At 48.8% G+C, this 15,573-nt stretch overlaps 1 protein-coding gene across 3 annotated transcripts in view; it reads left to right on the forward strand.

Moving 5' to 3' along the window:
- LOC118790808 (phosphofurin acidic cluster sorting protein 1-like) overlaps window positions 1–11,323 on the forward strand; it is a 29,887-nt gene extending 18,564 nt beyond the window's left edge. For 2 of the 3 annotated variants that reach the window (XM_036547873.1, XM_036547874.1), the window contains 17 exons: window positions 1,325–1,384; window positions 1,911–2,071; window positions 2,741–2,834; window positions 2,983–3,066; window positions 3,550–3,671; window positions 4,301–4,433; window positions 5,489–5,593; window positions 6,174–6,280; window positions 6,601–6,755; window positions 7,417–7,527; window positions 7,826–7,928; window positions 8,161–8,203; window positions 8,540–8,582; window positions 8,939–9,086; window positions 9,415–9,653; window positions 10,081–10,200; window positions 11,071–11,323. In XM_036547873.1, the coding sequence (XP_036403766.1) occupies window positions 1,325–1,384; window positions 1,911–2,071; window positions 2,741–2,834; window positions 2,983–3,066; window positions 3,550–3,671; window positions 4,301–4,433; window positions 5,489–5,593; window positions 6,174–6,280; window positions 6,601–6,755; window positions 7,417–7,527; window positions 7,826–7,928; window positions 8,161–8,203; window positions 8,540–8,582; window positions 8,939–9,086; window positions 9,415–9,653; window positions 10,081–10,200; window positions 11,071–11,189 (1,947 nt within the window). In that variant the 3' untranslated portion in view covers window positions 11,190–11,323. The remainder of the gene's footprint in view (window positions 1–1,324; window positions 1,385–1,910; window positions 2,072–2,740; window positions 2,835–2,982; window positions 3,067–3,549; window positions 3,672–4,300; window positions 4,434–5,488; window positions 5,594–6,173; window positions 6,281–6,600; window positions 6,756–7,416; window positions 7,528–7,825; window positions 7,929–8,160; window positions 8,204–8,539; window positions 8,583–8,938; window positions 9,087–9,414; window positions 9,654–10,080; window positions 10,201–11,070) is intronic. The other variant, XM_036547875.1, reaches the window with a different exon arrangement.
- Window positions 11,324–15,573: the final 4,250 nt, after the last annotated feature.

A 15,573-nucleotide genomic window follows, 5' to 3' on the forward strand; every position in this document is an offset into this window, starting at 1 on the left:
ACACACTCACTCACGCACTCACGCACTCACGCACTCACGCACTCACGCACTCGCACATTCACACGCACACACGCAGGCAGAGTATGTGAGTAAATTACGGGGTGACGGGGGCAGGGTGTTGGCAGTGTTTCTGGGTGACAGTGAGCTCCTGTCTGAGAGCGTTATTAATGACTGTCTCCTGGAGGAGGTCCAGAGGGCCTGGTATCACAGCAGGCCCTGAGGCCTGACTCCCTGACTCTGCAGCCTCCTGTTCATATGCTGAAATATTACTAATATTATTATATACCAAACTCCACAGACCCCTGTCCGTATGCTGAAATATTACTAATATTATTATATACTGAAGACCACAGGCTCCAGTCTGTTTCCTGAAATATTACTAATATTATTATATACTGAAGACCACAGGCTCTTGTCCGTATGCTGAAATTAGTAATATTATTACGCTGAAGATTACCGCTGTTATTTGTGTACTCAGCAGGCGTTATTGTCCAGGACTGCTTTATTACATTATAACCTTTATAGCATTTTGATTCCCTGTTTACGCAACCTGATATTCCTTGAATAAATTCTGCACAGGCCCTTTTGAAATCTTTTTTTGGTAATTTAATTTAAGAATGGTAATATTGTGAGACCAGCAGATAGTAGGGCAAAAACACAATGGATTTCAGCATTGGCAAAGCAGTCACCAGTAGAATACCTTTATTCTGGAGGAGAGGGGTTTTTTTATGGCATGGAGCTCCAGCAAGCTTATTCACTGCAGTGAAAAATCAGAAACAAATTGAGAGAGAGGAATATGCTGGCTATCAGCGCATGGGACATTTTACGGATGCCTTCACTGAGCAGCTCTCACCTGACTCAGTCCTGTCTACATTGCTGAGTCCTTCCACAGGCCCACGATGCGTTTCTGTTTGTTTTGTAGCAAATTTTTAGGACTGCATAGAGGCATGTTTAGCTCTGGACTGTAACAGATACTCACTTTTCCACCGTAGGACTTCCCTGCCCCCTCCTGGTCACAAGCCCAGACTCTTTGCCACCATTGCAAGCTGCTTCCTGTAGTCTGAGTGTGTTTGTTGTGAGCACGTCTTTTTTTTGCGCGTGTATCTGCAGGTGTGCATGCCTGTGCAAATATATGACTGCGTGCGTGCATGCGTGGGTTTGTGTCTGTTCATGTGCTTATGCATGCACGCACATGTTTCGTGTATGCATGTGTGTATGCATGCTTGTGCCTTCTTAATGAATGTGTGTTGATGTTGTGCACCAAACAGGAAAAGGCTAGGCTTGAAGTGAAACTGGGTTGTGTTTTTCCTCCTCTGTTACCTAGCAACCGAATATCAAGCAGAAGTTTGTGGCCTTGCTGAAGAGGTTCAAGGTTACTGATGAGGTAAGCCACTTCCCCTCGGCCGTGTCTTTCTCTTCTCCTTTATTTCCTTTCTTTTTCCTGTCCTTCTCTCTTCCTCTCTCCCCCCTTCCTCTCCCTGTCTATGCCTTTCTGTTCGCCTCTCAGAAATGCTGTCTCAGTGGTGAATGTGTGTTCTTGTCAGTGCCCTCGTTGTGGGTGTTATTTCCGCTTGCATCTGCCCATGTGTAGATGTGCGTTTTGAGGTGTGTTCTTGTGTGTTAAGGTCTGTGGTAACTTGTGTGTTTGGGGTGTGTTGATGTATGCATCAGTGTGTGTGTTGATTTGTGTTGATGTGTCTGTGTGCTATGTGTTGGCCTGTGCATGGTGTGTGTGGAATGTTTTGACCTGTGTGTGAGGTGTGTGCTGGTATGTGTTGATAACTATGTGTGGTTTGTGTGCAGTGTGTGTTGATTTGTGTGTGCAGTGTGTTTATGTGGCAAGCGTTGACCTGTGTGTGGTATGTGTTGATCTGTGTGTGTGTGTGGCCTGACCCTGCCCTGTCCTGCAGGTGGGCTTCGGGCTGGAACACGTGTCCCGGGAGCAGATTCAGGAGGTGGAGGAGGACCTGGACGAGCTGTACGACAGCCTGGAGATGTACAACCCCAGTGACAGTGGCCCAGAGATGGAGGAGACCGACAGCATCCTCAGCACCCCCAAACCCAAGCTGAGGTACGAGCACACACACGTGTGTGTGTGTGTGTGTGTATAATATATTACATACACATACACTCACACACACTCGCCCAAACCCAAGCTAAAGTATGCATGTGTGTGCACAATCACGCACACACACCCAAACCCAAACCCAAGTTAAGGTACAGGCTCGCACACAGGTATGGGCACAGCCATGCACACGTGCGTGCACACACACACACACACACACACACACAGACACACACCCCTAAACCCAAATCAAGGTATATACACACAAATAAATCAAAAAGCAGAAAAGGGGGCAGACTCTTTAGTGTGATGCACCCCCTACTGGTGAAAATGAGAAAGTGCAACATATATGCTTCAGGTACAGCTAAACTGCGTAGACCAGATCAAAAGCAATGCCGCATTGAACCCTCAGAAAATCCACTCACCATTTTCATGTTTGTTGTGTTTGGTGCCCTTCTGCGGTGATTAGGCTGTCGTCTAATGTTTTCTCTTCTCTTTCGGTGTGTGTGGTCTTTTGTGTATTTGTGTGCATATTCGTTTGTGTGTGTGGTTATTGTGTTTTCCTGTGTCTGTGTGTTTATTGTGTCTTCCTGTGAGTGTGTGTTTTGTGTGCTTTTGTTCATGTGTCCTTGTTTCTGTGTGTGTGTGTGTGTGTGTGTGTGTGTGTTTCCCCAGGCCTTTCTTTGAGGGTATGTCCCAGTCCAGCTCCCAGACTGAGATCGGCAGCCTCAACAGCAAAGGCAGTCTGGGCCGAGACACTTTCAGTCCCGTAAGTGTGTGTGAAAGGGGGGGGGGGAGAAAGGGAGAGAGAAAGACAGAGCGAGAGAGAGGGAGGAACGGAGGGAGAGAAGGTAGAGGAATGAGTTCTCAGGGAACAACAGAAGTGTCATAGTGACTGTCCTTCCCTCTGCGTCCAGCAGGGAGAGCAGCCCCCGTCAGACAGGATGAAGCCGTCCCGCAGTCGCACCCTGGATGACGCCCTGTCTGAGACGGACACTCTGGTAGGACCCGCAGACACCCCCAGCCCTGCGCACTGACGCTGTTTCCTCCCGCTGTGAGGTACTCTGAGTGTGCTGGAGTGCGTTCTCTTCGGGTCGTCCCAGGAAACGCAGCAGCAGCTGAGCTCCGGCTGGCAGCGGAGGAGACGCATTCATAAATCATGGCAGTGTTTGCAAACCGGACTGATGGCGGATGAGATGAAGACTTTAATGAAGTGGTCTGACAAACTCTGACAGAGATCTGACATTGTAAGGCACACTGCCACGCTGACGCCCAGCTCTCTGTCTCTTTCTCTGTCTCTGCCTCTCTTGGTCTCCCTCCCTCTCTTTTGCTCTCTCCCTCCCTCCCTCCCACTCCTTGTCTCTTTCCCTGTGCCTCTTCCTCTCTCTGTCTCTCTCCCTCCCCTCTCTCTCTCCCTCTCTCCCTCTCTCCCTCCCCCCATCTCTCTCCCTCTCTCTGCCCCCCCCGTTCTGTGGCCTGTGCAGGAGCTGAATGAGCAGGATCTCTTTGGGGACGTTGGGCCCTGCATCACTGTCTTGGTGCCAGAGAAGCCCAGAACCCCCTTGAAGAGCGGCAAGAGTGAGAGCCAGACACAGCCCTCACCCAGGTCTGCTCTCCCGCGCGCACACACACACACATCCCCACACACACATACACACACACACACACACACATCCCCACACACACAAATACACACATCCCCACACACACATACACACAAATACACACATCCCCACACACACACACACACACACACACACACACACACACACACACACAAATACACACATCCCCACACACACATACACACAAATGCACACATCCCCACACACACACACACACACAGTCACACATGCACGCACACACACACACATACACGCACGCATGCACACACGCACGCGCCCACACACACACACACGTGCAATTCTTCACTTGTTTGCGCCTGTATACTACATATACTGCAGTAAAGCTTTAGTATTGTAGAGAGTGCTGTAGTACAGAGAATGAGAGAAACAACTGTATGTGTCTGTGTGTGTGTGTATCTGCCTGTGTGTGTGCGTGTGTGTGTGCGTGTGTGTGTGTGTGTGTGTGTGTGTGTGTGTGTGTGTATCTGCCTGTGTGTGTGTGTGTGTGTGTGTGTGTGTGTGTGTGTATCTGCCTGTGTGTGCGTGTGTGTGTGTGTGTGTGTGTGTGTGTGTGTATCTGCCTGTGTGTGTGTGTGTGTGTGTGTGGCAGGTTGGACGGTGGCCACACCCCCAAGCAGAAGCGTGGCACACCGCTGAAGGATCGGCAGCTCTCCAAGCCGCTGAGTGATAGGGCCAACAGCTCTGAAGGAGAGAGATCACCCGAGCTGGGACACTCCACACAGGTACCACTCCGGCATGACTGTACGCCCAAACCGCTCTCAGATCACTCTCACCCGAACATGACCACTCTTACCTGAACACGACTGCTCTCAGCTGCCTCTCATCTGAACACGACCGCTCTCAGCTCACTCTCATCTGAACACGACCGCTCTTACCTGAACACGGCCACTCTCAGCTCCCTCTTACCTGAACACGACCGCTCTCAGCTGCCTCTCATCTGAACACAACCACTCTCAGCTCACTCTTACCTGAACACGACCGCTCTCAGCTGCCTCTCATCTGAACACGACTGCTCTTACCTGAACATGACCGCTCTCAGCTGCCTCTCATCTGAACACGACTGCTCTTACCTGAACACGACCGCTCTCAGCTGCCTCTCATCTGAACACGACTGCTCTTACCTGAACATGACCGCTCTCAGCTGCCTCTCATCTGAACACGACCGCTCTTACCTGAACACGACCGCTCTTACCTGAACACGACCACTCTTACCTGAACACGGCCACTCTCAGCTCCCTCTTACCTGAATATGACCGCTCTCAGCTCACTCTTACCTGAACACAACCGCTCTCAGCTGCCTCTCATCTGAACACGACCACTCTCAGCTCTCTCCCATCTGAACATGACCACTCACTGGGTTTCACCTGAGGCTGGTGTGCCCTGTGCATGGTCATTCTTAATTTGCTACTGTCAGTGTGTGAGAGTTGGGGAGAAAGAGTGTGAGAGAGAGTGTGTGTATATGTGTTGTCTGGCACTGATCAATTTCCAGAACAGACATACTGTCTGCACCACAGATGCAGAATGACTTTGAGTTTCGTTATGCCAGTAGATCATTGTTATGGTTCCAACTCTACAGGAAATGTTCCTTTCAAATGTAAGTCTATATCCATGTGACAGAGACGGGGTTGGATGTGTCTCGGTGGGCACCTTTGATTCAGGACTCAGTGTTGTACAGTTTAATGCAGCACGTCAGACATATTGCTGGCCCATGGCAGTTTCTTTATGTCGGTGCTGGGTTGTGATCTGATCTCCACCTGGTGTGTTTCCATGGGAACAGGCCCTGAGGAAGGCTGTCTATGACCAGCTGAACCAGGTCCTGCTGGCTGACTCTGCTCTTCCTGAGAGCCTCATCCTGGTCAACAGCACTGACTGGCAGGGGCAGGTAGGGGGCGCTGCTGTCCTCACAGCCTTTGTTCACTCTCTGCTTCCTGCTTTAGCCTGTCTGTGTAGAGTTGCTTGTGTGTGTTAACCCTCTGGTTGGGAGGTGGGGCTGGGAGAGAGTAATGGGATGGAGTTGAGGAGTGGCCTTCAGCATGATGGATGGATGTCTGTGCAGTGTATCTGAGCGTGTCCGTGTGTCCGTCCCCCTGCTGTATAGCTGAGTGTGTTTGTGCAGTGTATCTGAGTGTGTCCGTGAGTCTGTGCAGTGTATCTGAGCGTGTCCGTGAGTCTGTGCAGTGTATCTGAGTGTGTCTGTGTGTCTGTGCAGTGTATCTGAGCGTGTCCGTGAGTCTGTGCAGTGTATCTGAGTGTGTCCGTGAGTCTGTGCAGTGTATCTGAGCGTGTCCGTGTGTCTGTGCAGTGTATCTGAGTGTGTCCGTGTGTCTGTGCAGTGTATCTGAGCGTTTCCGTGTGTCTGTGCAGTGTATCTGAGTGTGTCCGTGAGTCTGTGCAGTGTATCTGAGCGTGTCCGTGAGTCTGTGCAGTGTATCTGAGCGTGTCTGTGTGTCTGTCCCCCACAGTACGTGGCAGAGCTGCTGCAGAAGCAGAAGCAGCCGGTGGTGTGCACCTGCTCGGGGCCGGAGATCCAGGCTGTGCTCTCCGCTGTCCTCACACGCATCCAGAAGTTGTGAGTACCTCCCCTCTGCTGCTGCCCAGAGGTGCATCCCAGAATGACCGTTTCTGTAGGGCGTGCTGTGGAATATGCTTTCTCACCTGCTCTCTCTCTCCCCCATCCTGTTCTTCTCATCCCCACTTCACCTCCTCTCTGCTTCTTCTCTCCCCCTTTCTCATCCTTTTCCTTCTCATTTTCCAACCCGACTTCTTCTTTCCTCCCTCCGTTCCTCTCGACTCTCACTCCCTCTCCTCTCTCTCACGCCCCCTCCCCCCCACCACCCTCACCTCTCCTCCGTTATCCCTCTCTCCTCCCCCCCTCTCTCCCCTCCCCAGCTGTAACTGCAACTCCTCCATGCCCAGACCGGTGAAAGTAGCAGCCGTGGGGGGGCAGAGCTACCTGGGGGCCATCCTGCGGTTCTTCGTCACCCAGCTGGCCAACAAGACGTCCGATTGGCTGGGCCACATGCGGTTCTTGGTGGTGCCTTTGGGTAAGCATTAAGCGCGGCTCCCGGGGGAGACCGCGGGCCGGCACGGGGACACGTTCTTTCCTCAGTTTCTCATTTTGTGTACGCTGTCAAACACTGCTGAACAAGCCTCTGTTTGGCCGTAAGAACATTCCAGCCTGTTTTCTGTCTATTTTTAAAAAGAATGCCAGTCAGCTGCCTGTCTAGAGCAGGCGAGAATAGAGCAGTGTCTGTCTGCCGTGAAAACACAAGGCGGCAGAACCCGCCTGCCGGCCCAGCGGTCCTTGAGGAGAATCCTGAGCAGCGTGTGGCAGCTCTTTCTGTCCGGAGAAACGGTTAAACTTTCTGTGCACCTCAGTCATCACCCTTCACTAATCAGTGTGGCTGTCCTCTGCATTAAACCGCGCAAATATATAGTATTACAGCGTTAATGTGCTGGACAGGTGCTTTATGGGGGTCTGTGCCTCATATTTTTATGTGTAGTCCATTTATATAAGCCATTTTTAATAGCGTAATAAAATTCCTCATAAGAAACTGGTTCATATTTGAAGATCGTTGATCTGACCACACCTTCTCCCGGCCCAATCACAACTCTTCACTGTTCAGCCCCACACAGCCTAACCACGCCCCCTCAGAGTGAAACCACACCTCCTTCACTCCCTAACCACACTTCCATCCCATGCAGGTTCACACCCCGTGGCCAAGCACCTGGGTGCCCTGGATAACCGCTATAGCGCGGCCTTCCTGGACAGCGCATGGAGGGACCTGTTCAGCCGCACGGAGCCCCCCCAGACAGGTACCCCCCCCGTCTCCCCCCAACGGCTCATCAAAACCTCTCAGATACACTCTGATAAGCCGCTGACCAGCTAGACAGCATCGTAGTGACTGACCTTTTCGATACACTTCACAAGGCCGAAAAATTTTAAAAGCAAAGAGCGGGAAATGGCGTCGATGGTGGTTTGACGTTGTGTCAAGGGCTTGGGAATGCTTCTGTTGGTAGAGGTATCTGAACTGAGTTCAGGAGGGTTTAGAGTGTACACCTGCACACACGGACACACATTCCTGACTGTCTGAACCCTTCCTTCCCCTTGCAGAAGTCCTGGATGTAGCCGGCCGGATCGCCCAGTACATCAGCGGCGCCACCGTGAGCCACCAGCTGCCCATTGCCGAGGCCATGCTGACCTGCAAGCACCGCACGTGAGTCACCCGGGTTAGCCCGGCACCTCCCTACCGATCAGGAAGTGCCTGAACATGCATCAGCTGAAAAAATACTACTAATGAAAGGGAGGGGAAAGCCTTCTAACAGCACGCAGTGCCTGGTCATTTTTCTCTAAAGTCATGTGTGTGTTCACTGGAGTCGTGTGTTTAATAACGCCCATGTTGTGCCTTTAGGCCTGTCCGCATTCTCACTCTCTCTCCTCCTCTGCAGGCAAGATGAAGATTCTTACCAGAAATTCATTCCTTTTATTGGGGTAAGTCATCCTGCATAGAGCTCAGTGTTATCCTCTGTGGGTCTCTGTGTCTGAGTGCTGACATCTGAATGAGATTGTAAGCTGATACAAGCTCTAATGACGTTCCCGATAGAGATGTCAAATCTACCCCATTCGGAATTGTTTGTTCTTTTCTCTGAAGAGTGGCGGTTTTTTTACCTCACAGTTAAAATTGTGAAGCGATGTTGCAGGTTTGTTTGTAAGATAACATTGTGCTGGAGTCTGTGTATCGGCTTTCCCGTTTTGTCTGGGATCGATGAGGAACAGTGTGGTCATCAGCTATTGTGAGGAAGGCTGACGTCTCTGTGTGTCACACAGGTGGTGAAGGTGGGATTTATCGAACCCGGGCCTTCGTCTGCAGGTGAGTGTGCGTAAAATGTGCCTTCAGCAGTGCCACTGTTTAAGGTAGCGTAAAACTAAAAGGGCACCAGAGTTGCCAGAGTTGACATTTTTCCAGTCTCTGGAAAAATGTCAACATTTAACAAATATATTTAATCTGAGCTTGAAGATGGTTTTCGGTTCCCTGCAAAAATGTCAGCAATGTTGTGTAAATTCAGCTCACACAGTCGTTCCGCTTCAGTGTACTGAATGCACACCATTTAGATGGCCTTACCAGACTGGTAGATAAATGAGCTACTGGATGCTTTTGGGTTGATTTTCTTCTTGAAGAGCCTCTAGAGGCACACTAACGGTCGCTCTGTTACCCTCCCTCCAAAGGCGTTGACACGGAAGAGGGCGTGGCTGTCAATCTGGCCGTCCCCTCCACGTCCCCGCCCTCTCACGGATCTCCTGGGGGGCTGATGAAGGACGTGGCTGCCACCCCCCCCTCCTCTCCCTCCATGAGTGCCGTGCTGGCTGGGCAGGGGTAGGATATCTTCCAGTCATTTTCACTCTTACAGTTCTAGTCTGGCAGCAGTGTGGCATAGTGTTAAGGAACAGGGCTCGCAACCAGAAGGTTGCTGGTTCGATCCACCGCTGGGGCACTGCTGCTGTGCCCTTGGGCAAGGTACTTAACCCACGATTGCCTCAGTAAATATCCAGCTGTATAAATGGATAACATAAAAAATGTGACCTATGTAAGTTGCTCTGGAGAAGAGCATCTGCTAAATGGCAATAATGTAATGTAATGTTGTCTTTCTGTTTTTTTTTTTTTTTGACGGAATTGTCCCGCTGTCTGTCCCCTCGCGTGGCAGAAGTCCTAGCATGCCCCACGGGGCAGACACCATCGGCCTGCAGGTGGATTATTGGCTGGCCTCGCTGGCGGAGAAGCGGCGGGAGGGGGAGAGGCGCGACACGGGCTGCAAGAACACCCTGAAGAGCGCCTTCCGCTCGCTGCAGGTCAGCCGGCTGCCAGGAGGGGGCGCCAGCGACCTCCAGACCCAGGTCAACACCATGGCCATGATTGTGGTCACCAAGGAGAAGAACAAGAAAGGTGGGTTTGCTGTGCGGGCCCTGAGACAGGTGCAGTTACAGCACCACACCCTCACAGATACGTGCACGTTGGTGTGAAGGATGGACTGATGGAAGATTAATGTGAGTCCCTGCCAGTATTTTATGCGAAAAACAATAGTCTGACAGAACAATGAGTGAGCTGAGAGGTCAGTTTCATGTCGCTAAAAAACCACAAAAGAAAACTGGTTCAACCGCTATAGTGGTTATTCAGAGACAGTTGATTGCATCCAGGGGACAGCTGGCTAGAGAGGTCTGCGGGCTCAGTGCAGGGAGCAGTTGGACGCAAAAGCAAATAAACACTGTATGACACAACTGTAACAATTTGTATGTGTGCCCTCGAGTGTGTGTGTGTGTGTGTGTGTGTGTGTGGTGCCACATTTGACCTTCCTCTCTTGCCGTCTCTGCAGTGGCCACCATATTCCTGGGGAAGAAGCCGAAGGAGAAGGATGTGGACTCAAAGAGCCAGGTCATAGAGGGCATCAGCAGACTCATCTGCTCTGCCAAGCAACAGCAAACCATTCTGAAAGGTACGGCGGCTGGGGGGGGGAAGGAGGGGGAGAGGGAGAAGGGAGGAGGCGGATGAGAGGAGGAGGGAGGGAGGGGGAGAGAGGAGGGGTGGAGAAGGAGGGAGAGAGAGAGAGAAGGAAGGGAGGGAGGGAGGGAGGAAGAGAGGGAAACGGGGGAAGAAAAAGCAGAAGAAGAAAGACAAGAGAAAAAGTGGGAGAGTATATGCAAATAGAAGAAAGAGACAGGAGAGAGGAAGGAAAGAGAGAGGGAGGGAGAAGGGGCAGTTTCAGGACAGCCACTGTGTGAGGAGAATAGAGTGGGCTTCATTAATTAGCCAAATCCTGTTATTATACATTTCCCTAATATCTCTCTGATTGCACTCTGGTCATTGAAAAGTCACATAGAGACGATGCGTAATTATTGAATATGTTTGCACAGCGGGTGGCGTGAGGGTAGCTGTTGAAACTGTTCCTGGGAGACATACGCCAGTTCATTCATGAGTCTCAGTGCACACTAATGAGAAAGTGCTAACATTACAACAGAGTGTGATATTGAAGATGAAGACCACTGAGCGGTCGGTAGGAAACTGTCATTAGATTGTTAATTAAACTGTAGATTAGTCAGCTAATTTAAAAATGTATCGGCTATGAAATAAATTGCCTCACAGCCCTAGACCAGAGTTGAATACTGCAGCTAGAGGGATGACCTCTGTGTAGAGTCTAGCATATGGAGGCAGGTAATGAGGCAAGGATGAGTCGAGGACACAGCCTGACAGGGTCTTGCAAGGATGAACAAAAATTAAACATAAAATGGAGGATGAATAAGAGGAGGGTGAGACGTCGTGTACCTTTGCTTTAACCCTTTGTGCGCTGTCTGCCTCTGTGTGCCAGTATCCATAGACGGGGTGGAGTGGAACGACGTCAAGTTCTTCCAGCTGGCCGCTCAGTGGCCCACCCACGTCAAGTACTTCCCGGTGGGACTGTTTGGCTACAGCAAACCCCCTTCCTAGGACCCCGCCCCCTGACCCCACCTCTGCTCACAGCAGAGGCTCAGCCATTGCACACAGCCCCCGCCTCTCAGAGCTCTGTGGAACCCCTGCCAGCCAATCAGGACTGACCCAGGAGGCAGGCCTCTCCTCTCTCTCTTTTTTTTTTTTTTTTTTGGTTGTTGATGTTGACTGTGGTCTGAAGTTTGTGTGCATGTGTGTGAGTATGGGTGTTTGTGTGTAAGGGGGGGGAGTCTAGGCACTTTAGTAAAGATTAAGGGGACCCGGGGAACATGTTATTGGGTAAAAAAAAGTGGATGTCATCAATATGATTGGAGGATTTCTAAACATGAGGCAACAGCACAAAACAGCGAGAACTGCCTGTCGTTGCAGTGACCTTACCAGCAGAGGACACGGCTGGATTTGATTGGATCCTGACTTTCTCCTGGTTTCATCAGCATGAGTTAATGCAGTGCTGTGAACAACTACCCGTCATGTCTTTCCTGACAGATCCGATCAGTGGGGAAGGAAGGAAAGATAAAAATTCAATTGTTAGAGAAAATTGGATAGATTAAATAACTTGTAAATGTGAGTGGCGAACTCCACAGGAGAGGCAGTCCAGTGGAGACAAGACTATATATGTGTATGTATGTACATATGCATGTATGTATGTGTGTGAGTAAATATGTAGGATCTTCATTGTTTTCTCCATTGCACTGTCTGTCTGCTGGAGTCACTCACGTTTACAAGTCATTTAGTTATATTATATATAGTTGTATACATGGGTACACATGTATGCAATCACAGTGTGTGGAGAAATATTCCCATGGTCCTCTGAGGCAGGGCTGTCGCAGGCCAGCACAGCAAATTCAAGGGAAACTGAGACAGTGGGACTGCAGTACCAGTGAAACTGCTGGGCATTTGCTTGAAGCCTGCCAGACGCACTGAGGTCTGGTTAAAATGGCAGTGTGGTCTCCCATTTTCCCTGGATCCTCGTTCGTTTTGCATGTCTAAAGGAGAAGATCAAATCCGCCGTTGCTACAGGGGTTTGTTTCCAGGGCTCCCTGTCTACATTGCTCTTATTTCTGGGGCTTTTCAGCATCAAAAAGGTGTTTGTGTGTGTGCGTGTGTGTGTATACGTGCGTGTTTGCGCGTGTGCATGCGTATGTGTTTGCACATCTGTGTGTGTGTGTGTGTGTGTGTGTGTGTGTGTGTGTGTACACGTGTGTGTGTGTGTTGGGTGGGGTGTGTCAGTGTTGGGCAGAGGTCAGAGGGGAGGGCGGCATGTTGAGTTCTTTATCCGTTGTTCCTGCTATGCACTTAACCATGCCACAGAGTTCACTGTTTCTTCCAAAGCACAAACTTGCTAGTTAGCCGCCTCCGCAACGCAGGCTAAGGACAGCAGACTCCTAAATGACGTGGTAATAGGCTGTGTGTCTCGTCCGGAGTGTTGTGTGAGGTTGTTAACGAGCGTCCCGTGTCCGGTGACTAATGTTTCGATGTCCTGTTTGTGTGGCCGTTGGGACGCAGCAAAAAATATATGTAGGGTGTACGTGAAACGTTTGTGCCGTGCGACGCAGCTCACCTGTGAGCTGACACGTGTTGGTATTGCAGTCCTCATCACCAAACGTCTGTAACGTCTGTGTCAACGCAGTGTCTTTTATATGCTGTCGTATTTTGGAGTAACTAGATTTTTGCAGGTTAGTCTCTTTTCACCTTGCCATGGCAAGGCTAGCAGTCTGTCAGAAGCGGGGAAAACCCTCCTGTGTAAATGCAAAGGTCGTGGTCAGGGTGATTTGCCGATCCTCATATTATTGGGATGGGCTCATCTCATTGTGTGTGCCTGCTTGTCAACCCATCTACATTGATATGGATGTCAGTGGATCGGTGCAGGATCAGTTGTCCTGAACAAAAATGGTCACATTTGTATAGCTTTATTTTTTTTATGTTTCCTGCAGGGTGAATCTACCTTTGTAAGTGTTCTAACAACAAAAAGTATTGTAATAATGAAAGGTCAATTGCTTTTTTTTGATGGAAGAGGGGTTGAATTTGTCTAGTTACTGCAGTGGTAATGCTTTAGACGTCTGTCTGGTCAGTGGCATAAATTGACCCAAATATCTTTTTTGGGGCCACTCCCTTTAAGGGGCTTTGTACAAAGAGCCTTACACACTGGGCAAGTATTAATGCTATAGGGTGTTGCTCTCAATATAGCTATTTATGCAGAAAGTGATGAGTGTGATAAGTGATATTTTTAAGGCAGGTCAGCTGTCACTGGGTGCCATTTTGGACAGGTTTGGCTTGCACAATACAAATGGAAAGTTGAATCTGGTGAATCTGTGCCTGTGGATCCACCGTTCCAGAATGTTCTCTTTGAAAGGAATAGTGCGCAGTGCAGAAATTCTTTGTCTGGCCCTGTTGCTTCTGCAAAGGCACGTGGGAAAAGTGTGGTTACAGTCAGCATTTTTATTGGTGAGTTATGACCCTTTGTGTAACACCATCAGTCAAGGAGAAGGAAATGTCAGGTGGCCACAGTGTCAGAGATTCATGCAGAAATTAGATATCCTTTGTAAAAAAAAAAAATGCTGCCTAAGATAATTTTGGGGTTTTGCAAAGCAGCCAGCACAAGGTGCAATCTTATAATCAAGGGGATGGCAGGAGTCCCTGTCCTAGGTTGGAATTTAAGCAAAACTTAGCCCATCCTATAATCATTGACAATTTTCATGGTTGCTTCACTTGAAGGTCATTGGTTCTACGCAAAAGCTCAAGTCGCCCTTGTGCCTAATAATTTGTACTAATCATATATATCAAAATTTGATGTCCTTGGTCTCCTCTTTGCAAAAAGCATGAAGAATTTGGAGAAGGGACAAAATTGTGCTGGGGGTAAAGACGATATGAAACGCCACAGACAGCAGCAGATGGGACAAGGTGGGGATATATCTAATGTCAGAGTTTTCAGTGTTTAATGGTGATGAAAAAGGGCAACTGAGAGTGCCTTCCCTGAATACTCATCCACTTTTCTCTCTTTTCTGCTGAGGCAGGATATACATTTTCTTCATTCCATTTCCATCTCTCTGTCCTCCACATTCCCAGCCCCTCCTTCTCACTGATGCCATTCCATTCTGTATCTGTCTTGATGTTTTTTGAGGTAAAGCAAATTCGTTCTGTGGCAAATAGAGATGCAAAGTTAGAAGCTGTATCATCCCTGAACTCCAAACTTGAAAAGTGACCATTGCAGTAGGCAGTACAGCTTTGGCCCACTGTTTTTGGGGTTGTAAAGGTCAATGAGAGTGGTGTCAGAATCTGGGATAGGATTCTGAAAGTTGTGGAATATTATTGTGAGTTTCTGAAGACGTTGCCTTCAGACCATCACTCTCCCTAAATACTAATTACCTATTTACTTCAGACTATGGTAATCACAAGATTATTAAGTATTGTTTTGAGATGCATTTTGGTGTAAGACAAGCAAGAAAAAAGTAGATATTTGTGAAAGAGAACTGATCAAAGCTTGTGGACGTGAAACATGTATTTTGCACATGCAAAGTTTCTCCTGCGTATGTTATGTCTTCAAATGGTTACCTATTTGCCTATAACAATAACGCTTGTACATATCGTAAAACAAGTGCTTGTAATATAACTTTAGGAATATTATTGTGTTTATTTTTCATTTGTTTTTTGTAGTACTGCTTTTTTCATAATTTAAGAAAGCTGTCAATCAGTTATTTGCAGAAATGTTCATCAATGTCTTTTTTTTAATAAAAAGCTCTGATTTGTAAATACCTGTTGTCTTTTTTTCCAATGTTGGCATTACTGTATTATATTGTTGTGTGCCTGTATTGGCCAGCGTGCACTATGCAGGCTTAAGCAGACGCATGCAGACCAAACTGACCAACAGGAACCCGTTAGTGACTTGGTTATACTGCCAGCCCTGGCTAACCACCTAGATGGCAACATTTCCGTGTCCGATGTGAAATAACTAATTCGTTAATTGTAGCATAACACAATTAACTGCTTAAATATTCTTTGGGACTCGTGTGTTTGCATAGGACCACGCATTTCATGTTTTTATAGCACACTTGACTGTGGGATCATCAGATGTCTCTGAGGTTAAGGGCGATCAGGAAAGAATCGTTAAAAACTGTGCTTGAAGGGCGTTTGAACCAGGACCACAACCCTGTCGTGTCCCAGATAGAAATCATAGTTATTATTCAGTTTATATATTAAGATATATATTATAGGTATACATAAAGTCATTTGATTTGAAAGACCTCATACTGCAATAACGGTATGCTGCCCAAGCCGGACTGTGACACACGCTGAGCGCTGCACCCCCTCCTCGCACCCTCCCAGCCTACATGCCCCACATATTTTTTTCGCTTTTGCACACTTAGGTCGGGGGGAGCTGGGCGGT

The sequence above is a fragment of the Megalops cyprinoides genome, chromosome 16, assembly GCF_013368585.1.
Source record: "Megalops cyprinoides isolate fMegCyp1 chromosome 16, fMegCyp1.pri, whole genome shotgun sequence".
Taxonomy (NCBI): Eukaryota; Metazoa; Chordata; class Actinopteri; order Elopiformes; family Megalopidae; genus Megalops; species Megalops cyprinoides.